The sequence below is a fragment of the Chiloscyllium punctatum genome, chromosome 1, assembly GCF_047496795.1.
Source record: "Chiloscyllium punctatum isolate Juve2018m chromosome 1, sChiPun1.3, whole genome shotgun sequence".
NCBI lineage: Eukaryota > Metazoa > Chordata > Chondrichthyes > Orectolobiformes > Hemiscylliidae > Chiloscyllium > Chiloscyllium punctatum.
Genome location: NC_092739.1, coordinates 77009576 through 77036070, shown reverse-complemented (window position 1 = coordinate 77036070; position 26495 = coordinate 77009576). Strand labels below are relative to the sequence as shown.

General features: G+C 41.5%; 1 protein-coding gene across 3 annotated transcripts in view; it reads right to left on the bottom strand.

The window, feature by feature from the left end:
- The window catches only part of fip1l1a (FIP1 like 1a (S. cerevisiae)), a 109429-nt gene that overhangs the window by 23573 nt on the left and 59361 nt on the right, over nucleotides 1-26495 (bottom strand). For all 3 annotated transcript variants that reach the window (XM_072569454.1, XM_072569462.1, XM_072569444.1), the window contains exons 11-14: nucleotides 24097-24123; nucleotides 23369-23420; nucleotides 2238-2293; nucleotides 610-853 (exon numbers count right to left, since the gene is read on the bottom strand). In XM_072569454.1, the coding sequence (XP_072425555.1) occupies nucleotides 610-853; nucleotides 2238-2293; nucleotides 23369-23420; nucleotides 24097-24123 (379 nt within the window). The remainder of the gene's footprint in view (nucleotides 1-609; nucleotides 854-2237; nucleotides 2294-23368; nucleotides 23421-24096; nucleotides 24124-26495) is intronic.

Genomic DNA, 26495 nt, shown 5'->3' with positions numbered 1-26495 from the left:
TCCATGAGCAGTGAAATATAATGGTGCAGCCAAATAAAACAGGATCTGTCAGCTTGACACTTCAGTGGAATAAGAATTCTACTGTTGAACCATCTCAGTGAAATCTATATTTTAACCATACATTCACTAGGAGCTTCGGTGCTATTTTAATTATATTGTTGCATCTGCATTTATCTTATTAAATACCAAGACCTTTTAAGAAGTGGGTGCATTTCACATGCCAATGTTAGTTATTTGTGACATAAAATAGTACTACTTCATTGGACGCTGTAGCCTAATCATAAGTGTAGAGCATCAACACCCCTACTCTATACCAATCAACAGCTTCCTACAAGCCATTAGGTCAGGTCTGATGTTTAGCAGTGAATACTTTTCTAAAAAGTCCAAGTAAAACTACTCATTTACTAGCATGCCCAAACTAAATTGGAATGAAGTACAATTTAACAAAATCATACTAAAACTGTATATTAAAAAAAAATTCTCTTTCCTTAGTAACAAACATGCAAGTTAGAAGCTAACAATGTGTACGTTAATGGTACACAGTAAATAGTTACACTATAAAACAATATAGCCACAAACGTTCCAACTTTTTCTTTTGAAGTAACTCACCCATTATAAACACTTGAACTCGGACTGCGGTCACGCTCTCGGTCATGGTCCCGTTCTCTGTCCCGATCTCGTTCTCTCTCCCTTGTGCGCTCTCGTTCCCGATCACGATCCCTGTCCCTCTCTCTCCGTGGGTAATAATCCCAATGCGATTGCTGTTGCTGTGATGGTTGCTTGTTGTTGTTATCAATTAAAGTACTCCAGGAGGATGAAACTGGGATATTGGGATACGTCAGATTAGCATAATCTGAAGGGCAGAGGTGTGAAATAAGAAATATGGTGCAATATTACTACTTTCCACTGTCTATCAAACAATATGAAATGACATATTGACAAAGATAATAACCACAAAACTGTGCCAAATTTATTGACCCAATGCTTGCATTAGTGGTACAGCTATCAAAAAAGCTAAAAGCTTGCCTATTTCACTCTGTAGATTTTGAATTGTCTGGTGAATGTTAATTGCTTATAATCTCTATGGCTTGTAAAATTAATTTTAAAACAAGTGTAGAATTCTTTTGCCTCAGACTTTAATTTTTTGAAAATTAACCTAGAATTACAATGGATATTCAGTCTGAGCTGATACTAAAGCTCCATTTAAACCTCCTGCATCATTGCTCATCTAAACCCAACAGTACCATATTCTCCACGTTTGTCCATCTTTTCCTTAAATGCATTGAATATTATCTACTTCACCAACTCCATGTGATCACACCTTCTACATGTCTCTACAGGTTGCCACTCTGTATAGGTGACTTTGAATGATCATATGGAAACCAAAGCATATTATTTTTGCTTAATAATTATTCTAAATTTCAGTGTAAAAGCCTGTACACATAGTACATCCACTCAATGAATAGCTTGCATTGTTTGTCTGCTCTTGCCTGCAAAATTTGGACCAACAAATCCAATAATATGTGGGTTAGCACTATGGTAAATGAAGATCATGTTTGTAAAAGTTCAATTATAAATTAACGTCCTTAAGGGAAAGAAAACTGCCATCTCCATCTGTTTGTATTTATATGTATGACCTCTGAAGTAGCCGAGAAAACCACTGTAGAAAAGGTCAGCTAAACTCGTCATTACATTCACAGGCAAAGAGTGAATATGAATAGACAATAGATACAGCCTTGCCATCAACACCCATTTCCAGCAAACAATTTTATAGTCTACATGTAATAACAAAGCCATTAAGCAAAAGATGGTGCAGATCCTAAAATGTAAACAGTCAGTTTTCAATATACTTTGTCCACTTCCCTTAAATCAATCCTTCATCTAATTTGTTGTGATGAAAATAATGCTGATTTTAAAATTTTACGTATCACAACAGGTATCGTGACTAACCATTAATGAAAGGAAAAATTAGCAACAAACAAGTGTAAATTTTTGGATCGTTTTAATAGGTCTTCTAAGCCAACAGTTACATCATCGCCATTTCGCACTGAAACTAAGAAAAATACGTCAATGAAAAAAATTTTGGATCAAATGAAAAAAAATATAGAAAGATGTCACATCTGCATTCACTAATTTGCAAAAGAAAAATATCTAAACATAAATGACTGGAATGTTCAGAAGTATTTTCTTTAACTAACTCAAAATGTTTACAAGGCAAAGTAACAGGCAACACTTACCATTGCTTGCATAACCAAATGCAGCAGTAGTACGGTTGTTGTATGTTGGAGGTCCACTAGAAGTCACAAGACATAAATATTTTAATGACTGAAGTGTCACCTATGCCACAAGAAAATAGAGATGCAACTGAACATTCAAAACAGCGATAGATTAATCACTGGATAAAATGCCATCCTTACTAAAAGTACTGACATGGGAACTCAGTCGCAGAATCAGACGAACAAACCTCTCACCTTGAGTGTGGTCAAAAACCTGCTTTGTAAATGGCCATATGAAACATGCTTAAGTAGTATTAACTTAGCTTCTAATGGGCACAACCTAACCCACCACATTCCCCACAATTTGGCATCAGTTATGACATTGGAAATTTCTTCTGGGAGATACAGTGGTGCATGTTGCATAGGCATGAGTCAGTCCTATCTGAAGTTACACGTCACAACCATTGCTACAGCACAGTGAGGGAGTCTCAGGGGAGAGAAAGTTACTGATCAACTCTCTCAGTATTCACTTTGACTGGTGAAGTACAGTTGCCCACGTGTTATGTTGAAAGATGAGATGCTATTTATAATGGTTTTGTAGTTTGCATTTGGCTATGTAGTCTTGATCTCAAAGCATTCAAACAGTAATTGAGAGATAAAAACAAGAAGGACCCAATTTCAACTTAAATTGCGGACAGGTTTTAAATGAGTAAAATTCTTGTTCAAAGTCAAAACGTTGAATGGAGATCCAGGATATTCAACCAGCCTTGGGTTCGGCAAGAGCAACTCAGCTAGTTCCACTTTCACAATAGCCCAATTTACTCTTGTTCAATTCCATTTTGAAACACACAAATGAATCTGATTACTTCACATCACAGATCCTAGCTATTGCTGTTTGATAAAACTTTATCATGTTGCTATCAATTTTCTCGTCATGCAACTTATTATGAGTATTTGACTTTTAAAATCAATGGAATGTGTTTCTCTACCTTGTTAGCACTCAGCATTTCTCTCACCACTTACCATCAGATCTTTGTTTGCCTATCCCTTTTTTCTCTCCCTGGGCTCTCTCTTCATGTACTGGATTAGTGGTGCTGGAAGAGCACAGCAGTTCAGGCAGCATCCAACGAGCAGCGAAATCGACGTTTTATTCCTGATGAAGGGCTTTTGCCCGAAACGTCGATTTCGCTGCTCGTTGGATGCTGCCTGAACTGCTGTGCTCTTCCAGCACCACTAATTCAGTATTTGGTTTTCAGCATCTGCAGTCATTGTTTTTACCTTCTCTCTTCATGTATTCTACTCAACAGTTCACCACTCTCCCTGACCATCATCAGTACAAACACTCTTTCCAATCCATTTTCTCTTTTTATGAAGAGTCATCTGACTCAAAACTTTAAATTTGTTATTCATTCCACAGATGCTGCAAGACCTGCTGAGTTTTAGATTTCCAGCGTCCATTGTTCTTTGTTTTTGTCCAGATCCCTAAATGATTTTGAACAGCTTTGTCAAACTTTATCCCAACTTCTCCAAGGAGAAAAAAACCCACCAGTTCCACGAATGTATTCACTTAAATGACATGCTCTTAGTCCCTAGGATATTCCTGTTAAGATTTTCCACTCCATCTCTAAAGTCTTCACATTCTTCCGAAAATGTGCTGCCCACAATTGCATAAAATCCTCTAGTTGAGGTAAACCATTACTCCAGATGAGTTCATAGTAATTTCTTTACTTTTGTACTAGATGCTGCTATGTTGAAACCACTTTCCATAATCTGTGCACATATACACACACTCTAAAATTTTAATTTTTCAACTCTAATCCTCTTTCCTACCAAAACGTCCCACTTCAGATTTCTCTTCATTGAACTTCATTTACACATGCCCATCTTTCTACCAGTCTATTCTCTGTTGAGATCTATTATCCTCCTCTCAATTCACTATGTTTCAGGCCATATGAAAAATTTGAAATTACATGCTGTATATGCAAGATTAAAATATTAACAGATCAAGAAAAGCATGACCTCTGAAGAACGGCGATGAATGGGGGGAGGGGGCTACATGGTCTACTCTGGCACTCTGGCTCCTATGAACCTTACTTTACATCCTAAAGTAAATTATTGACTATTATTCTGTTTTCTGCCATTCAGCCAATCTTGCTCCTGCAGCTTTATTCCAGTAGCTTCAATTTTTAAAATCATTTGACACTTTCCCATAGACTCTTATAAATCATGTATATCACATCAACAGCACAACACTTACTCAAGAAAAGCTCATGATAGATATTGCCCATTTCTGTGGTATAGATGCTAGGCAATCCTAATGCAAACAAAATCTCTACCGTTATCCAATCTGTTTCCTACCTGCAAATTACTTGCATGGAGTTGTATGTAATAGGAAACCATTGAATCATTTCAAATAATGGAATCAATATCACAGTAAAATAAAATATGGAAGTAAGTAATGAGTGAACCATGATGTGAACAAGTTACAAGCAGTTAATTTTAGCACTGTTTTGGAAATGGGGAAGGTTTTATAAAATGCAAACCACTTAACATAGCAACAAGATAGTTTGTTTCTTTGAAAGAAATTCTGCCAAATTTTGCTCTTCCTCCAGGCAGCATGGTGTACTTCAACAGCCTCGGGTCACTATCTGACAGTGCAACTGTGCTTTGACATCCACACATACGGTCTTCCAGAAAGAGCTCGATTATCATGAAGGATGGGAACCCTGGATCATATTCTCTTTCCTGAACTAAGAGTATTGATAGCAATTATTGAGTCCTGACATCTCAACTGAGGCAAAGACCACACGTCAAACCTGAGGCATTCCTGTTGTGTATGACTGGATATTATTGGGAGAGTAAGCAAGATTCTACCTTATGAGCTCAATGATGTTACCCAGCATTTCAATCTCCATCATTAGTTACTTAAAAGGACTCTCCAATGAAAAGAACAGCTAGCACATATATCACACCTTTCACTCTCAGTACAGCCAATGAAATACTTTTGAAGTCTAAGTACGATTATGACATTGGAAGACAAAGATTTGAAAAATGTTTCTTTGAAAGAAAGAAAGTGGGGAAATTGGCTTTTTAAATACACCTTTTTATAAATATCTGCAATTAAAAGGTGGGCTCATAAGTTAAAATAAATTCAATTTTAGGGACAATTGACTTTTAGTATAAATAGGTTTTAGGTGTGTAACAGGCAAAGATTCCTTACCAGAGCAGTATTTTTCTGGACCGTTTGATGTGACTGGCTTTAATTTAGAACTCAAGGTGCAGTTGGACTTAGAAACCCACGCACTGAAGAATTGGCAGGTTACCTTGCTCACTGCCTAACGGGTTGGCAAAATGCCAACTGTTCATTGAATACTTCCATATATCCTTCCGGTAGAATATTTATGTAGGTAAACTCATCCAAGAAATTCAAGTTTTAAACAGGTGGACCATTAATCCATTGTTCTATAAATATACTGTTAAATCAGATTCACATTTACTAGAGTCTGCACTCCAGCAGTAGCCAACATATGAGGATGGCACATGCATGAAAAGCAGCAAACAGGCTAGACATGAGTGATAGTTTTATTCTTGTTTCTAATGAAAGACAAAAGGATTCGCCATGACCAAGCTTCTAAATGCAGGAGTGCAAGATAAATTTCTTCATAAATGGCTCACTCATTTTGATACTGATTATAGCAATAATAGTGAATTAAATTTAAATTTAATTTGTTTCACTGTTTTGTTATCTTCTGTGCGTGTCAATCATGAGGTAATCCAGTTTCTCAATAGCTTTTACAATCAACAGCTCTGGGTTATTTCTGCTAACAAAGAACAATGTGGGTAGTAAGGGTGCAGTTAGGTATGGAGTAGTGTTTCAAACCCCATCACCTCAATCTGAAGCAAATACCCAGCTGGATGGCAACCCAGTATTCAGAGGTCTCTTCGATTCACTTGCTAGGGCTATCTAGAGTGGACTCAGAATCATACATTTGACTCAGAAGTGGAAGTTTTCCAACTGAGCCAACTCTCACTTCCAAATCAGTAACCTGCAAGCACAAATTTAGCATTACTAAAAGAATGAATGAAATAATTCAGTAAACTATCTTGGTGCAAAGACTTAGGACATGAAACACTATTAGAAACAGAGTTGAAATACATAAAAAAGGTAAATAAACATTTAAAGGGGAAGTGCAAAATATATATCTAAAGCACAAGAACACTCAATCAAATAACTCCTTCAGAGAGCTAATATGAGTATGTTAAACTGAATGGTCATTTCCTGTGTTGTATAATACTATGATTTTAAAGTACTCCATTAAAAAAAAGAGAAGTATGCATAAACACATGAGAATCATTTGCTCCGATATCACCAAAACAGAATCTAACACGTTCCATGAGGAAGGGGTAAGTAGTACTTGGGTCAGAGAATGTGGCAGTGCATTGGTCGTGAAGAAAATATCATAACCAAGAGGTGAAAATCATATTAGCTTTCCATTGGTCCCTGAATAATTTCAAATGGAGAAATTTGGCCAACAAAACAAAAGATTAGTGGCAGAGAAGACAGGAACATAAAAATACAGTGGAGATTAAAATTAAAAACTAAACCAGTGGGGAAAACAATGGTAGATGCATTTCAGTGGAGGTATGATTCAGCTTCAAGGAAATTTAGGGATTTGTGCAAACACATCATTGAAAAGTAGAAGTCAGGTATGAAAATAATCAAAAAAGTTCATGAAATGTTAGTCTTTACAACTAGTGGGTTAAAATGTAAATTTAAAAAAGGAGGGAGTATTGGTTCAGCTGTACAAAGCCCTAAATTGAACAAATCTCGCGCACAGTGTAGAGTTCTGGACACTGTACCTTAAAAATGATCGACTGTCCTTAAATTCGGAATAAAGTACATACGTTTCAAGTCAGAGCCATGCCATTTGGAGGTGTAATGAAATAAAGTTGTGCAAAGTGAACAGGAAAGTGGAACTCGCTTCCATAAATGCAGATGCTAGCTCAGAGATCAATAAACTTTTAGTCATGACCAAGGGTATTAAGGAACATGGATGAAGTTAGGATATGGATCAGCCATGATCTCACCTGAATTGCAGACCAGACCTGAGAAGTTGAATGGTATACTCCTGTTCCTATGAAGGAAGGTTTGCGCCTTACGGTATTTTACCATTTGGCAGACTGAGCATGATGTGCAAAAACATGGCACAAAGACTGAAAAAGCAATTCAGCATTTAAATTAAGAGAGACTGCAGAGCTTAGTGGTGCAGAGGAATCTGGTGTCATGGAACATGAAACTAAAACTTAATATACAGGTACAGCAGGTGATTAAAAAGGCAAATAAATAAATATTATTTATTGTAAGGGAAATCACAGAATCATGGAATCCCTGCAGGCCATATTCAGCCCACTAAGTCCACACTGACCCTTCAAAGAGTATCCCACCCAGATCCACTCCCCTACCCTATCCCTGCAACCCTGCATTTTCCATGGCTAGGGTTTAGATCAGAGTAGTGCTGGAAAAGCACAGGTCAGGCAGCATCCGAGGAGCAGGAAAATCGACGTTTCGGGCAAAAGCCCTTCTTCAGATATAGAGGCAGGAAGCCTCCAGGGTGGAGAGATAATTGGGGGGGGGGGGGGGTGCTGGGGAGAAGGTAGCAAAGAGTACAATAGGTGAATGGGGATGGGGATGGGGATGGAGGGGATAGGTCAGAGGGGAAGATGGAGCGGATAGATGGGAAGGAGGGTTGGCTGGTAGGACAGGTCATGAGGACAGTGTTGAGCTGGAATAGGTGAATGGGGGTGACGTCACCGCCCCACTGCCCGTGGCCCAACATTTCAACTCCCTCTGCCACTCTGCTGAGAACATGCAGGTCCTGGGCTTCCTCCACCGCCACTCCCTCACCACCCGATGCCTGGAAGAAGAATGCCTTATCTTCTGCCTTGGAACTTCAACCCACGGGCATCAATACGGACTTCGCCAGTTTCCTCATTTACCCTCCCCCCATCTTACCCCAGTTAGCCCCTCCCAGGACTACAGGACATTCTATTGCAGTTTACCATGAATTAAGTACTTCTGAAATGTATTCATTATTAAAATACAGGAAAAGGAGCAGTGAAAAACATATAGTAAGTTCCCACAAATAGCAACATGATAACGATCAGGTAATGTCATTCTAGTGATGCTGATTGAGGGATAAACACTGGCCAGGGATAGTTCCCTTGCACTTATTTCTGTAAACCTTTTCTGCAAAGAAGATCCAAATGCAGTAAATCATAGTAATTACGAGTGAAATACAGAAAAACTAAGTGCATGCTCTGGGAATGTGAAGCAAATTGGGAATTCAGTGCAGAGGCAAAGAGGTGCTTTTTACTTTTTGTTATGCGGTTTATGGTTTGCAAAACTATATTTTATAATAATTAGGATGAGGGAATAAGGGCCCTCGAGTAATTGATGTTAAACATCTCACAGGCAAGCCATGACAGGAGAGCTTAAAACCATGATATACTCTTTTCCTGCTTTACATAGGAAGCTGGCAACCTTTCCAGTGCCCAGGACCAGCATGTGAGTAGGCAATGTCTGCAGGAACAGCTCCTGGAAGACCAGGTTTCTGAGCTGGAGCAGCAGCTGGGGTGACTGTGGAACTTCAGCAAAGTGGAGCGTATCAAGGACAGTACATGTGGTCACACTGCAGACAAAGACTTTGAAGGCAGAAAGGTGACCATCGGGCAGAGTAAGATGACTCAGCAGGCAGTGCAGGAATCTCCTGTGACTATTCCATGCAGAACAGGTGTACCACTTTGATACTTTTGAGGGGAATGACCTCTCGGGGAAGCAGCAGCAGCCAAATTTGTTGCACCTCTGTTGGTTTTGTTGCACAAGAGAGGAGTAAAAGTTGTGGGAATGGAATAGTTATAGGGGATTCGACCATACAGGAAACAGACAGGAGCTTTTGGGGCTCCAAACAAGACTTCAGGATATTCAGGAAGGAGAAAGTGAACAGCTAGTGGTTATGGGACACACTGGTATAACAATATAGTTTAAAAGAAAGGATTAAGTTCTATAAGCAGAACATAGGAAGGAAGTTGAAAAGGTAGGACCTTAAAAGTAACGATCTTAGGATTACACCAAGTGCCAAGTTCTAAGCAGAGCAGAAACAGCAGGAACATATCTGATAGAATCATAACTGACAAGATGGTGTGAGGGGAGTGTTTCAGATTCCTGGGGCATTGGAACAGATTCTGCGGGAAGGTGGAACCTGTAAAAACTGGACAGGTTACAAGTGAACAGGACAGTATTAGGCAAGAACTTTCAAAAGCTGACTGGGGGCAGATATTTGCAGGCAAAGAGATGGCTGGAAAATGGGAAGCCTTCAGAAAAGAGATAATGAGAGTCCAGAGAAAGTATATCCCTGTTCGGGTGAAAGGAAAGGCTGGTAGGTGGAGCGAATGGTGGATGACTAGAGAAATTGAGGAGGAGAAAGTGAGGGCTGCAGATGCTGGAGACCAGAGTTGAAAAGTGTGGTGCTGGAAAAGCGCAGCAGGTCAGTCAGCATCCGAGGAGCAGGAAAATCGACATTTTGGGCATAAGCCCTGCTTCAGGAAGAAGGGCTTACACCCGGAACGTCGATTTTTCCTGCTACTCAGATGCTGACTGACCTGCTGCGCTTTTCCAGCGCCACACTTTTCAACTCTAGAGAAATTGAGGGCTTGGTTAAGAAAAAGAAGGAAGCATACATCAGGTATAGGCAGGAGAAATTGAGTGAATCCTTAGAAGAGTATAAAGGCAGTAGGGGTATACCTAAGAGGGAAATCAGGAAGGCAAAAAGGGGACATGATATAGCTTTGGCAAATAGGGTTAAGGAGAATCCAAAGGGTTTTTACAAATATATTAAGGACAAAAGGGTAACTAGGGACAGAATAGGGCCCCTCAAAGATTTGCAAGGCAACCTTTGTGTGGAACCGCAGGAGATGGGGGAAGATACTAAACGAGTATTTTGCACTAGAGGGCATAGGTTTAGGGTGAGAGGGGAAAGATATAAAAGAGACTAGGGGCAAATTTTTCATACAAAGAGTGGTACATGTATGGAATGAGCTGTCAGAGGAAGTGGTGGAGGCTGGTACAATTCCAACATTTAAAAGGCATCTGGATGGGTATATGAATAGGAAGGGTTTGGAGGGATATGGGCCGGGTGCTGGCAGGTGCGACTAGATTAGGTTGGGATATCTGGTCGGCATGGATGGGTTGAACCGAAGGGTCTGTTTCCATGCTACACATCTCTATGACAATGGGATCTTGATCAGATGGTCAATGGACTGAGGAGTGGCAGATGGAGGTTAATTTAGATAAATGCGAGGTGCTGCATTTTGGGAAAGCAAATCTTAGCAGGACATATACACTTAATAAAAGCAAATTACTGCGGATGCTGGAATCTGAAACCAAAAGAGAAAATGCTGGAAAATCTCAGCAGGTCTGGCAGCATCTGTAAGGAGAGAAAAGAGCTGATGTTTCAAGTCTAACTGACCCTTTGTCAAAGCTAAAAAAAGGGGGAAATAGGGAGGTATTTATACTAGGCTGAGAGAAGGTGAGTCATGGCTCCAGAAGCAAAGGTAGCAATAAAGAGGTGATAATGACAGTGCAGAGAGAGATTATAGGGAGATTAGGAGCTGTGAATGACCAAGTCTGAAGCCAGTGCTATGTGACAAAATATGTGGGGGATGGGTGAAGCAGAGGCAAAATGGAAAACAGGGGACAAGGATAGCAAAGGGGGAAAGAGGAGAGGAAAAGGGTGACAAGAGAGTGGGGAGCGAGAGAAAGAGAGACAATCAAGAAATAAGAGGTACAGAACAGTGAAAAAAAATATAAAAAATAAAATAAATGAAATAAAATTACGGAGCAGAATGAAAACAGAGGGGTCGAGAGGGAATAATCATCTGAAGTTGTTGAATTTGATGTTGAGGCCGGCAGGCTGTAACATGCTTAGTTGGAAGATGAGAGGCTGTTCCTCCAGTTTGCATTGAGCTTCACTGGAACAGTGCAGCAGGCCAAGGACAGACATGTGGGCATGGGAGCAGGATTGCGTGTTGACGTGGCAAGCCACATGAAGGTGCAGGGCCTGACTGGATGCAGACGTTGCTCCCAATGTGGTCTCCTCTATATCGGAGAGACAAAACGCCGACTGGGTGATCGCTTTGCTGACCTTAGAGTGCAGGTTCATAGCTCCTTGAAAGTGGAGTCACAGGTAGATAGGATAGTGAAGAAGGCATTTAGTATGCTTTCCTTTATTGGTCAGAGCATTAAGTATAGGATTTGGGAGGTCATGTTGCGGCTGCACAGGATGTTGCTTAATCCGCTTTTGAAAGATTGCGTGAAATTCCGGTGTCCTTCATATCAGAAGGAGGTTGTGAAGCTTGCAAGGGTTCAGAAAAGATTTACAAGGATGTTGCCAGGGTTGGAGGATTTGAGCTATAGGGGAGCCTGAATAGACTGGGGCTGTTTTCCCTGGAGCGAAGGCTGAGAGGTGACCTCAGAAGTTTATTAAATCATGAGGGGCATGGATAGGATAAATAGACAAAGTCTTTTATTTGGGGTGGGTGAGTCCAGAACTAGAGGGCTTAGGTTTAGGATGAGAGAGAAAAGATATAAACGGGACCTAAGGGGTAACTTTTTCATGCAGAGGGTGGTGAGTATATGGAATGAGCTGTTCGAGGAATAGTGGAGGCTGGCACAATTGCAATATTTAAAAGGCATTTGGATAGGGTTATAAATAGGAAGGGTTTAGAGGCATATGGGTCAAGTGCTGGCAAACGAGACTGGATTCGGTTGGGATATCTGGTTAGCATGGACGAGTTGGACCAAAGGGTCTGTTTCCACGCTGTACATCTCTGTGACTGTGACTGGGACTGATATCCTGGGATGAGTATTTGCTAGAGTAGTTGAGGAGGCTTTCAACTAAAATGATAGGGGATTGGAACCTATGCAAGGAGTCAAAGGAAGGGGTATCAAGGACAAGAACGAAAGACAGAAAAAAGACAATAATACAAGTAATAGGCAGAGAAATCAAGGGCCAGGATCAAACAAGGACATAGTGAAAACTAATGTGAATGGATCAAGTAATGTTAAAAAGACAAGTTTTCACTTAATTGTGAATACTTTGTGCTTTATGGCACCACACTTAAATAGCGACTAATGAATCTAAAGGACCCATTAGATACCACCAGCAAAACTAACGTTATTTACAATATGCCATGCAAGAACTGTAAAAAAACACTACATCGGACAAACTAGCAGGAAACTTGCCACCATGATACATGAATACCAACTGCCTACTAAATAACACAATCCACTATCACTAGTTTCCATACATACAGACAAAGGAGGACACCACTTTGACTGGGACAACACACACATCGTCGGACAGGAGATACAAAGACACGCACGAGAATTCTTAGAGGCATGGCATTCTACCCAGAACTCAATCAATAAAAACATCTACCTTCCCTTGAAAAAAAAAGAACCAGAAATGACATCACCCACCTTAAGAAATCAAGACCTGTAAATAGAGAGGTGGGACATACCATCAGCTCTTCAGTGGAGACTCTCACTGATGATGTTACCTAGTGTGGTGACGACACATCTGAAAACAAACCTTCCAGCTCAGCAAGCTAACTTACTTAGTTCTTATAGACTGGAGGGTAATTAATCTAATCCCTCTATGTAAGAAGGGAGACAGAGAGAGAAAAACCAGGAATTGTAGACCAGTCAGCCTGACACTGATAGTGGGAAAAATGCGAGAGTCAAGATTAGAGTGGTGCTGGAAAAGCACAGCAGGTCAGGCAGAATCTGAGGAGCAGGAAAACCAATGTTTCAGGCAAAAGCCTTTCATCAGGAGGCTTTTGCCAGAAACGTTGATTTTCCTGCTCCTCAGATGCTGCCTGACCTGCTGCGCTTTTTCAGCACTGCTCTAATCTTGACTCTAATTACAAGCATCTGCAGTACCCACTTCTGCCTGGAAAAATGCTAGAGTCCATTATAAAAGAATGAATAACTGACCATTTGGAAAGCATTGGCAGGATCAAACAAGAGAATAGATTTACAAAAGGGAAATCATGTTTGAAAAATCTACTGGAATTCTTCGAGGATGTAATCCATAGAGATGATGAGGGAGAGTCAGTGGATGTGGTTGATTATTCAGACTTTCAAAGGGCTTTTGATGAAGTCCCACAGAAGAGATTAATGTATAAAATTAAAGCACATGGGAATGGGAGTAATGGACTGAGATGGATAGAAAATTGGTTGAGACAGGAAAAGAAAATAGGAATAAACAGGTCTTTTTCCAAATGGTTTTGCCAGTGACAAGAGGAGTACAGCATGGAGCTCTCCGACCCCAGCTATTCACAATATACATTAATGATTTGGTTGATGGAACTAAACACCATATCTTCAAATTTGCAGATGAGGCAAAGCTGAGTGGGAGTATGAATTGTGAGGAGGGTGCAGAGATGTTTCAGTATGATTTGGACAAGCTGAATGAGTGGGCAAACATATTGTGGATACATAAATGTGAGGTTATCCACATGGGAGTAAAAACAGGAAGGTAAATTATTATTTGAATGTCTGTAAATAGCAAAAGGAGAATTTGCAACAAGACCAGAGCCAGTCACTGAAGGTATATGTACAGCAGGCAGTCAAGATGGTAAATGGAAGTTGGCCTTCAGAGTGACAGGATTTACGTATGGAGCAGAGATGTCTTGCTGCAAATATACAGAGCCTTGGTGAGACCATAGTCCTGGAATACATTGTGCAGGTTTGGTCACCTTATCTGAGGAAGAATGTTCTTGCTATAGAGGGAGTGCAGTGAAGGTTAATAAGACTGATTCCTGGGATGGCAGAATTTACGTAGGAGAAGTTGAAATGGTTAGGATTACATTCACTGCAGTTCAGAAGAAGGGGATCTCATGGAAACCCTATAAAATTCTAACAAGACTAGACAGGGTAGATGCAGAGGAGTCCAGAAATATGGCACATAATCTAAGGATACTTGGAAAACCATTTAGGACTGAGATGAGGAAAGATTTCTTCAGCCAGAGAGTGGTGAGCCAGTGAAATTCACTACCACAGAATGCAGTTGAGGCCAACATTGTATGATTTCAAGGAAGAGTTAGATATAGCACCTGGAAGTGAAGGAGTGAAAGGATATTGGGGGGGGGGGGGGGGGGGGGTGGTAGAAAACCGGAAAAGGCGGAGTTGGATAATCAGCCAATATCATAATGAATAGCAGAGCAGACCCAGAGGAGATTGGCTACTTCTGTCTCCATAGTCTATATTTCTATGATATAAAAACAGGCCTGTGTGTTTCTTGCTTCACGAAATTTTTGGATAACTGCAAGAATATAAATCGCCAACAATGCATTTTGACAGAAATTGAGGTTAATGTCATGTAGTGTCAAAGTCTGATTTTTGCTTTTTCATAGTCATTACAATTGTTTGCAAAAGTGCAACAGTGTCGGCAGGTTATGAACACCCAATAGCTTTAAATTATGTATTTCTAGGGTCAGTATGTAGATGGTGAGAAAAGTACTTTATTCTGACCAGCAGTTAAAATAATTTGTACGCTTCAAAATTTTTCTATTTGTTCAAAGGCATAGTTGATCGAAATTTCCTTGCTGATGCTACATATTTCTGATCTTAGCAGCAATTTTGAAATTCTGGTTTTAAAAAAAACTGCTGACTGCACAGTGGCATAATCTGATGTTGAAAAACTACATTCAACAAAGAAGACATTTATTGAAATCTGGCTCAACCATATCAATGTAAATTTTACATGTACAAACACGGAACTCAGTAGCTTTTATAAGAGATACTCAACACTTTGGCATCACATTATGTGCATTGAAGAAATGTGATCTAAAATCGTTCCCCCTTGAAGGACAGGAAACCTACTCAGTATGAACAACTGAGGTTTAAATTTAAATTGTCTGGAAAGAAAAAGTCAAATATAATTTTCCTAACTACTAGGTTGAGAGGTTTGGATCTTATTTAGAAAAATACAAGTTTAAGATTAGCTTGTTTACATAAGTGATTCACGTAATGCCTTCTGTTCTGAATCACACGATTAAAATATGTAGTCTTTTAGGAGCTGTGACATTTAATCTTGTACAAATATCAAAGATGAAAACAATGCTGGAATGTGTAACAAAAACAGTCAAATTAAAATTGACTTAGGAGAAGATTTGATGAGTCCCTTGGTAAGGTGCTTGAACTATGAAAAATATACCACATTATACTAAAGATATAGAGCTACAAAGCTAAAATTATATCTAGGGAACAGAAAACTAACAGAATTGATGTTTTCTGCACAGGACAATAGTGTATCCATGACTCTTTCATTTTCCATTTGCAAGTGGGCGTGATTTTAAAAAGTCTGATGAAACCAAGTTAGAGCATGGGATTGTAGGCTTGTGGAAGAAGCAGAATTTTGAGAAAAAGAATAGTGAAAGAAAGCATATCAAACAAATCTATATCAAAGCATAGTGCAATCCTTAATCTGGAGGGAAAGAGACACCCAAGTTGTCAATCAAATAAAAAAGATTCTGACTGTTATCACATTGTTGTTTGTGGGGATTTGTTGTGTGAAACATGGCTGCTGTTTTTCTGACACTATAACAAAGAAAACATTTCAAAGTTGTTAATTTACTGTAAATCATACAGATTGGTCTGTAGTCCTGAAGGGAAAGATATAACTGCAAGTCTGTGTCTCATAATGTAAATAAAATAAAGTTTAAAGACAATTTGCACTTCTGTAATTATTAATAATCTTGAGTGAGAAATTAGTGCAATAGACTCTTAGAATGTGGAATTTAGCTTCAGTGAGCATTGCTGATGGGAAAAATAAGATTGTCCATCTGAATTAATAAAGGATGTCAGTTTTTAGTAGAATTAGGGTGTAGAGTTGAGCAGGGCAGTGTAGGTTTTCACACTATTATTAAGGAACCGAGTCAGTGTATTTTTAATGGGTGAGGAAGTGAGAGATTTGATCATCAGACATCCCTACACATTTCCATCAAACAGAACAAAAGAAAATTGTAGAGGTTTCAAATGAACATTGAAGTGGGGTGGCACGAGCAAGGAGATAAAAAGTGCACAAAGGGTTGAGAGAGCCATAATGTTTGTTAGGTTTAGAATGCAGATACGTAAGCACAGAGCATGATAAATAAAGTTGCTGAGCTGCAGCTGTGAATAACCACAAGGGAATATGATGTGGCATTAACTTTCTTGTTAAAAGACAGTACACGTAAGCCATCACTCGAAGTTAGCTTTAGGAAACAGAAATGAGCAAGTGAAGGGATATCAGTGGGAGAACATTTGGGAGGTAGTGATTACAGTTCAGCTGGACCAAGACAAACCAAGAATATTTATTTTTTAAAAATTATGCAAAGACCAATTAAACTCTTTTTAAACAAAAATGTGCATAGCTGGCTGGATCAGTATTTACTGCCTACCTGTAATTGACCAGAAGGCAGCTGACAGCCTGTCTCTTTGTTGGCTACGTAGAACAGTCCATCTTCCGTAGTTACACCAGCACCACTCCCCACCTCTTCCTCCGCTACACTGATGACTGCATCGGCACAATCTCGTGCTCCCGCGAGGAGGTTAGCAGTTTATCAACTTCACCAACACATTCCACCCCGACCTTAAATTCACCTGGACCATATCTGATGCCTCCCTCCCTTCTTGGGCCTCTCCATCTCCATTAATGATGACCGACTTGACACTGACCTTTTTTTTTACAAACCCACTGACTCCCACAGCTACCTGGATTACACCTCTTCCCACCCTACCTCCTGCAAAAATGCCATCCTCTATTCCCAATTCCTCTGCCATATCTGCTCCCAGGAAGACCAGTTCCACCACAGAACACACCATAGATAGTTTTACATAGAACATTACAGCGCAGTACAGGCCCTTCGGCCCTCGATGTTGCGCCAACCTGTCATACCAATCTGAAGCCCATCTAACCTACACTATTCCATTTACGTCCATATGCTTGTCCAATGGCGACTTAAATGTACTTAAACTTGGCGAATCTACTACCATTGCAGGCAAAGCATTCCGTACCCTTACTACTCTCTGAGTAAAGAAACTACCTCTGACATCTGTCTTATACCTATCTCGCTTCAATTTAAAGCTATGCCCCCACGTGCTCACGGTCACCATACTTGGAAAAAGGCTCTCCCTGTCCACCCTATCTAACCCTCTGATTATCTTGTATGTCTCTATTAAGTCACCTCTCAACCTTCTTCTCTCTAACGAAAACAGCCTCAAGTCCTTCAGCCTTTCCTCGTAAGACCTTCCATCCATACCAGGCAACATCCTAGTAAATCTCCATTGCACCCTTTCCAAAGCTTCCACATCCTTCTTATAATGCGGTGACTAGAACTGCATACAATACTCCAAGTGCAGCCGCACCAGAGTTTTGTACAGCGGTAGCATAACCCCATGGTTCCGGAACTCGATCCCTCTATTAATAAAAGCTAAAACACTGTATGCCTTCTTAACAACCCTGTCAACCTGGGTGGCAACTTTCAAGGATCTGTGTACCTGGACACAGAGATCTCTCTGCTCATCTACACTACCAAGAATCTTACCATTAGCCCAGTAGTTTGCATTCCGGTTACTCCGACCAAAGTGAATCACCTCACACTTGTCCGCATTAAACTCCATTTGCCACCTCTCAGCCCAGCTCTGCAGCTTATCTATGTCTCTCTGTAACCTAAAACATCCACAACTCCACTGACCTTAGTGTCGTCTGCAAATTTACTAACCCACCCTTCTACGCCCTCATCCAGGTCATTTATAAAAATGACGAACAGCAGTGGACCCAACACCGACCCTTGTGGTACACCACTGGTAACTGGACTCCAGGATGAACATTTCCCATCAACCACCACCCTGTCTTCTTTCAGTAAGTCAATTACTGACCCAAACTGCTATATCTCCCACAATCTCATTCTTACGCATTTTGTACAAACCTTATTGAACGCCTTGCTGAAATCCATATAACCACATCAATTGGTTTATACTCATCTACCTGTTCGGTCACCTTCTCAAAGAACTCAATAGGGTTTGTGAGGCACGACCTACCAGATGACCTCCTTCTTTAGAGATCTCAATTTCCCTTCTCACGTGGTTGAAGATGCCCTCCAACGCATCTCATCCACACCCCGCACCTCCGCCTTCAAACCCACCCCTCCAACCGTAACAAGGACAGAACCCCCCGGTCCTCACCTTCCACCCTACCAACCTTCGCATTAACTGCGTCATCCGCCGACATTTCCGCCACCTCCAAACGGACCCCACAACCAGGGATAGATTTCCCTCCCCACCCCTTTCCAGTTTCCACAAAGACCGTTCCCTCCATAACTACCTGGTCAGGTCCACACCCCCCAACAACCCACCCTCCCTTCCTAACACTTTCCCCTGCCACCGCAGGAATTGCAAAACCTGCGCCCACACCTCCTCCCCCCACCACTATCCAAGGCCACAAAGGAGCCTTTCACATCCAGAGTTTCACCTGCACATCCACTAATGTCATTTATTGTATCTGTTGCTCCCTATGCGGTCTCCTCTACATTGGGGAGACTGGATGCCTCCTGGCAGAGAGCTTCAGGGAACATTTCTGGGACACCTGCACCAATCAACCCCACTGCCCTGTGACCCAACATTTCAACTCCCCCTCCCATTCTGCCAAGGACATGCAGGTCCTGGGCCTCCTCCACCGCTGCTCCTTCACCACCTGATGCCTGGAGGAAGAATGCCTCATCTTCTGCCTCGGAACGCTTCAACCCCAGGGCATCAATGTGGACTTCACCAGTTTCCTCATTTCCCCTCCCCCTACCTTACCCCAGTTACAACCTTCCAGCTCAGCAATGTCCTCATGACCTGTCCTACCTGCCTATCTCCCTTCCCACCTATCTGCTCCACCCTCCCCTCTGACCTATCACCTCCATCCCCACCCCCATTCACCTACTGTACTCTATGCTACCTTCTTCCCAGCTCCTCCTCCCACCCCCCTTTCCCCCCACCATTTATCTCTCCACCCTGGAGGCTTCCTGCCTCTATTCCTGATGAAGGACTTTTGCCTGAAACATCGATTTTCCTGCTCCCCAGATGCTGCCTGACCTGCTGTGCACTTCCGGCACCACTCTGATCTAAACTCTGGTTTCCAGCATCTGCAGTCCTCACTTTTGTCTAATCAACTACATTGCTGAGAGTCTGAAATCACACAGGCCAGACAAGCTAAGGAAAGCAGTTTCCTTCCCTAAAAGGATATTAGTGAACCAGGTGGGTATTTTTCACAACAATGGGAAGGCAATGGTCTAGTGGTACTATTGCTAGATTATTAATCCAGTAACATTAGCATTATGCCACCACTGCCCCAATGAAGCATTTGATAAATGTGCCACACAACAGATTTGAGTGTAACAGGAGACAAAGAGTACTTATATATTTTTTTTAAAAATGGAGGATGATTTGTAATGAAGTTCATCAGATGTTCCGACCATATTCTTCTTGATATAAATTCACAACCTATACCTTTTATCACAATCTGAAGGTAATACTAAGCTTATAAATAATGTTAACCATGAGGAGGGCAATGTACAGTTTCAAACCTAGGCTAATGCTCTGAGGACATCAGGTTCAGATCCTGCCATGGCAGATGGTGAAGTTTGAATGCAATAAAATCTGGAATAATTTAGAGATCAAAGAAGTGTAAAACAAAATGAGAATCAGCAAGTGAGAGTATGGAAGGGGAAAAAAAAACAAAAGCCACACTTTGCAGTAGATATGCAGATGACGCTAAATGACTAAAGGAGTAATGATGCAAGGAAAAAAGAAAATAGAGGAGTTGAAAATGACATCAATAACTGCTAGCGAAAAAAAATACAGGAGCAAATATCATGGTCTGTAACTGTTGAATGAAGTCTGGAGTCTAAATCGCTGTAAGCCATGAAGTACCTAACTGAAGAATGAAGTGCTGTTCCTCAAGCTTCCTTTGAGCTTCATTATACCATTTCAGAGATTGATAGAGTGCAGAGAATAAAATGATAAGCAACCAGAAACTGGATATCTGTAGTATGGACTATATGGATGAGTGTGCAAAACGATCATCCCATGTGATGGTTTTCAGTAAGTTTCTCATGACTTGTGTCTATCTCCCTCAAACACGTTGAACAGCAATCTAACATTTGCAACCCTCCAGCCACACAGTCTCAGAGCTTTACAGCATGAAAACAGGTCGTTTGGCCCAACTTGTTCAGGCTTCCCAGTTTTCACAATTAAACTAGTCCCATTAGTCTGTATTTAGGCCATATCCATCCACGTACCTGTCCAAATATTTCTTAAATGACAAAACTGTACTAGCCTCCACCATTACCTCTGGCAGCTGTTCCAGACATTCACCATCCTGTGTGTGAAAAAATTGCAACCCCTCCCTCCCTCCACCAACCCACAGACCCTTTTGTATCTCTCTGTTCTCACCTTAAACCTATTTCTTCCAGTTTTAGTCTCCCTGACCATGGGAAAAAGTTGTTGGCTTTCTAGCTTATCTGCACCTTTCATGATTTTATAGATCTCTAAAAGGTCACCCCTCAGTCTGCTATGCTCCAGGGAAAAAAAGTCTCACCCTATCCAGCCTCTTTTTATAACTCAAACCTTCCAGTCCAAGTTGCATTCTCGTAAGTCTTTTCTGCATCTTTCTATTTTCATAATATCCTTTCTATAATAGGGTGACCACAACTGCACACACCACTCCAAAATGTGGCCTCAGCAACATCTAGTACAGCAGCAACAAGATGCTCCAACTCCTATAGTTAATGCTCTGACTGATGAAAGCAAGCACGCTAAAAGCCTTCTTCACCATCTTGTCTGTTTATGACTCCACATTCAAGGAGCTATGAACCTGTACCTGCAAATCTCTTTGTTCTCTAACACTCTCCAGAGATTGTGTAAGACCCAACAAAATGCAATTTATCTAAATTAAACTCCATTTCCCATTTCTCAGCCCACTGGGCCAGTTGACTAAGATCTCACTGCATTCCCAGATAATCATCTTCACTGCCCACTATTCCACCAATCTTGGTGTCATCCACAAAGTTACTAAGCATACCTCCTAAGTTCTCATCCAAATTACTTGCATAAATGAAGAATAACACCGATCCCTGTGGCACACCGCTGGTGATAGGCCTTCAGTTTGAAAAACAATCCTGGACCAGCACCCTCGGCCTTCTACCGTCAAACCAAATTTGTATCCAATTGGCTAGTTCTCCCTGGAACCCGAGAGATTTAACCTTACTCAACAGCCCACCATGCTGTAACTTGTCAAAGGCCTTGCTAAAGTCCACGGAAACAACAATGCCTTCTACTTTTTTAGTCACCCTTTTAAAAAACTCAATCAAATTTGTGAGATACGATTTCCCAAAAAGCCATGGTGATTGTCCCAAATGTATTCTTGCCTCCAAATGCCTGTAGATCTGGCTCTCAGAATGCCCTCTAACAACTTACCCACCACAGATGTTAGGCTCACCAATCTGTAGCTTGCAAACATTTCTTTTCTGCAACATTTCTTATACAGTGGCACAACATAAGCAACTGTCCAATCTTCCGGCACTTCACCCATGGCTGTTAATGTTACAAATATCTCTGCTAGCCTCCCACAAAGTCCTGGGATACACTTCATCAGGTCCAGAGCATTTAGTGATGTTAAAATGCATTTTAAGACTTCTAGCACTTCTTCTTCAAGATATTATTATTTATCTCCCCAAGCTCCCAAGCATCCATGCCTTTCTTGATGGTAAATACTGATGAGAAAGATTCATTTAGGATCTTGCCCATTTCTTGTGGTTTTGCACATAGAAGACTTTATTGATATTTAAGAGGCCCTATTCTGTCACTAGTTACTCTTTTGCCCTTCATGTACTTGTATAACTTAACTGGATTCTCCTTTACCTTATATGACAAACTATCTCATGCCCCCTTTTAGCCATTCTGATTTCTCTCTCAAGTGTACTCTGACACCCTCTATATTCCGCAAGGAATTCAGTCGAGCCCAGCTACCTATACATATCACATGGTGCTTTTTCTTGACCAGGACCTCAATAACTCGAGTCATAATGAGTTGTAATTCACTAGGAGGTGGGGGTAGAATAAAAGCCAAATTAACTCTGACAAAAAATCTAAAATAAACTTGCGATGCAAACCCAGCCACTATCATGTTGTTTTACCTTATCTCCACTTGTTTCTTCTGAGTAGACTATAAGTTCATGCATAGGGACTTGGTTTATTCATTTGATTATTTTATACTGAAGTCTATTTTACACTCATCAATTTGACCTTTGCACACTGTGTGACCAAGCAAAATATTCATATTTGAAAATTAGCTTTCCACGAATGGTCACAGATCATGGAAAATGATGCAAGTATTATGGTCTTTTTTAAAATTAAAGTAGCCCTGTCACACTGTTTCAATATCCAATGTAGATGAAAAGTCTGCGATTGTTGCTTCTGCTTTTTCAATTATTTCTTTCAGCAACCTTGAATCCATTCCTCTAGACCAAGCTACTTACTAATTTCCTTTTATGTCACTAACTTTAACACACTTTCGGTATGAATTTCTACCTAACTGACAATCTATCACACCCCTCTTTCAGCATATAATCCATTTCATTTCTGAGGACATGCAAAGTATTCATTTTACACTTTAGCTCTGCCCTTTGCCTCTACTTGAAGATTTGCTTTTGAAATCTTAACAGGCCCAGGTAACAGGACAGTTATGAACTGTGACCAATGAATGTATCTTTCGGACTGTGACAGTATAAACATTGGTGACCCCCAAGAGTGACTATGTGTTTTTATTTCCCTCATATCCATTTGTAAACGATGCAAAATACAAACAGGATTGTAAACAACTTCGTAAGGATAGATGAAGATTTTGAAGCAATAAACTGAGCAAATACTTCCTAGGTATTACAAAATTGGTAACATGGGAGACAGGACTCAAAAGCAGAAAAGAAGCAGTCAATTATTTGTAAAATGTATGTGCAAAGCAAAATGGTACTTAAATTTGCTCAAAATTATCGTTTTATAATGTTACCTTTCTAATGGCACAAGTGAAGGTGGTGGAGCGCCAGGTGGAGGCAGGAAGCCTGAAACAAACATTTAATTCTTAAGTATATTCTTAAGCATTCCAATTTACAAGCAAGTTATAACACCAGCTCCACAAATGTACCACTTGCCTATTTAATGGCAAAAAAGCTTTGGATTTTCAATATTCCATGATTTTAGTAGAATCCTTGAATAAAGAAATATTGGACTTGTACTGACGGTTTTCCATTGGCTTTATTTTCACAGTCATAACTATTGCTTGAAATTAGACCATAAAACAATTAAACTTCGGAGCAGAATTAGGCCATTTAGCCCATCATGGCTGCTCTACCTTTCGATCATGGCAGATTTGTTTCTAAACCCCAATCTCCTGCTTTCGCCCAGTAACCCTTGATCCCCTTACTAATCAAGAATCAGTCCGTCTTAAATTCACTCAATGACTTGGCCTCCACAGCCCTCTGCAGCAATGAGTTCCACAGATTCACCACCCTCTGGCTGAAGAAATTCTTCATCCCAGTTCTAATCAGAACCATTTGTCAAATACCAATATGGACATAATGCACTGAATTAAAGCCCAATTGCTTCCTGAAGTTTCCATGCCAACACAAAATGGTGTAAATATAATTACAGTTGGCATGGGTACTATTATATTCTATATTCTACTTTTATACACAAACTTAACGATAAAACTACTATTTATAGTAATATGAAGCATACCTGGTGGTGGTGTCGTTAAAGGCATTCCTAGAAAGAAATATATTAAGTTAGTAACTCCATAAAGCACATCATTAGGTTTTATTTTGTACAGTACATCTAAAAGCTGGGTGCAGGTGGCAAATTGGATTTCTTGTTCTTTCAAATCCAGCCTAAACTGATGAGACCAAGATCATCTTCAACTAAATTCAATGGGCACGAAAACAAAAAAACACATTTAAAATGTCAAGCATTGGTAAACTAACTCAGTCATCAACATGGACTGAACTTTAAATGGTAACAGCAAGCTCTCTTCCAAGATCAAATTCAAGGCACATTGTTGGACAGTGCAGAGGAGGCATTGCTCTGTTTTTAATCTGTGCCACACTTTGGGAATGCTAATAAATCTTAGAAATTCACAGTGTGTAAAGAGGTCACTTGGCCCATTATGACCAGGCTACTGGAAAGTAGCTAGGTAAAAACAATGACTGCAGATGCTGGAAACCAGATTCTGGATTAGTGGTGCTGGAAGAGCACAGCAGTTCAGGCAGCATCCAAGTAGCTTCGAAATCGACGTTTCGGGCATGAGCCTGAAGCGTGGGGAGATAAGATAGAGGAGGGTGGGGGTGGGGAGAGAGTAGCATAGAGTACGATGGGTGAGTGGGGGAGGGGATGAAGGTGATAGGTCAGGGAGGAGAGGGTGGAGTGGATAGGTGGAAAAAGGAGATAGGCAGGTAGGACAAGTCCGGACGAGTCATGGGGACAGTGCTGAGCTGGAAGTTTAGAACTAGGGTGAGGTGGGGGAAGGGGAAAATGAGGAAACTGTTGAAATCCACATTGATGCCCTGGGGTTGAAGTGCTCCAAGGCGGAAGATGAGGCGTTCTTCCTCCAGGCGTCTGGTGGTGGGGGAGCGGCGGTGAAGGAGGCCCAGGACCTCCATGTCCTTGGCAGAGTGGGAGGGGGAGTTGAAATGTTGGGCCACGGGGCGGTGTGGTTGATTGGTGCGGGTGTCCCGGAGATGTTCCCTAAAGCGCTCTGCTAGGAGGCGCCCAGTCTCCCCAATGTAGAGGAGACCGCATCGGGAGCAACAGATACAATAAATGATATTAGTGGATGTGCAAGTAAAACTTTGATGGATGTGGAAGGCTCCTTTAGGGCCTTGGATAGAGGTGAGGGAGGAGGTGTGGGCGCAGGTGTTACACGCCCCCCCCCCCCCTACAACCCACCGTCCCATCCTGGCACTTTCCCCTGCCACCACAGGAACTGTAAAACCTGCGCCCACACCTCCTCCCTCACCTCTATCCAAGGCCCTAAAGGAGCCTTCCACATCCAAAGTTTTACTTGCACATCCACTAATATCATTTATTGTATCCGTTGCTCCCGATGTGGTCTCCTCTACATTGGGGAGACTGGGCGCCTCCTAGCAGAGTGCTTTACGGAACATCTCCGGGACACCCGCTCCAATCAACCACACCGCCCCGTGGCCCAACATTTCAACTCCCCCTCCCACTCTGCCGAGGACATGGAGGTCCTGGGCCTCCTTCACCGCCACTCCCTCACCACCCGACGCCTGGAGGAAGAACGCCTCATCTTCCGCCTCGGAACACTTCAACCCCAGGGCATCAATGTGGACTTCAACAGTTTCCTCATTTCCCCTTCCCCCACCTCACCCTAGTTCTAAACTTCCAGCTCAGCACTGTCCCCATGACTTGTCCAGACTTGTCCTACCTGCCTATCTCCTTTTCCACCCTCTCCTCCCTGACCTATCACCTTCATCCCCTCTCCCACTGTACTCTGTCTACTTTCTCCCCACGCCCACCCTCCTCTAGCTTATTTCTCCACGCTTCAGGCTCACTGCCTTTATTCCTGATGAAGGGCTTTTGCCCGAAACGTCTACTTCGAAGCTACTTGGATGCTGCCTGAACTGCTGTGCTCTTCCAGCACCACTAATCCAGATACTGAAAGTAGCTACTCTACTTTGCAACATCTTGGTGTGCAGCCATGTAGGTTTAGGCACTTCAAGTGCACATCCAAAAAAAAAAAGTGTTACTGATAGAGAAACAAACGTCTTTCAGGCAGTGAGTTCTGGTTCCGGCTCCTTTCGGGTATGAAAAAAATCTCCTCGAATCTCATCTGAACCCCTTAACCTGAATTGATGTGCCGTGGTTTTGGGGCCCTCGCACTCAAGATATCTAGGACTTCCCATCCACTGACAGATTTGTGGGGGACGGAGGGAAGAGAGGTTTGGGAGAGAGAAAGAGGTGGGGGGAGGGGGGGGAAAAAGAGAGAGAGAGGGACAGAGGGAGAGAGAGAGAGCGCGTGAGAAAAAGAAAGAGATGGGGGGGGAGTGAGAGAGAGGAAGAGGTGGGGGCGAGCGGTAAAGAGGTTGGGGGAGCGCGAAAGAGGTGGGTGGGGGGGAGCG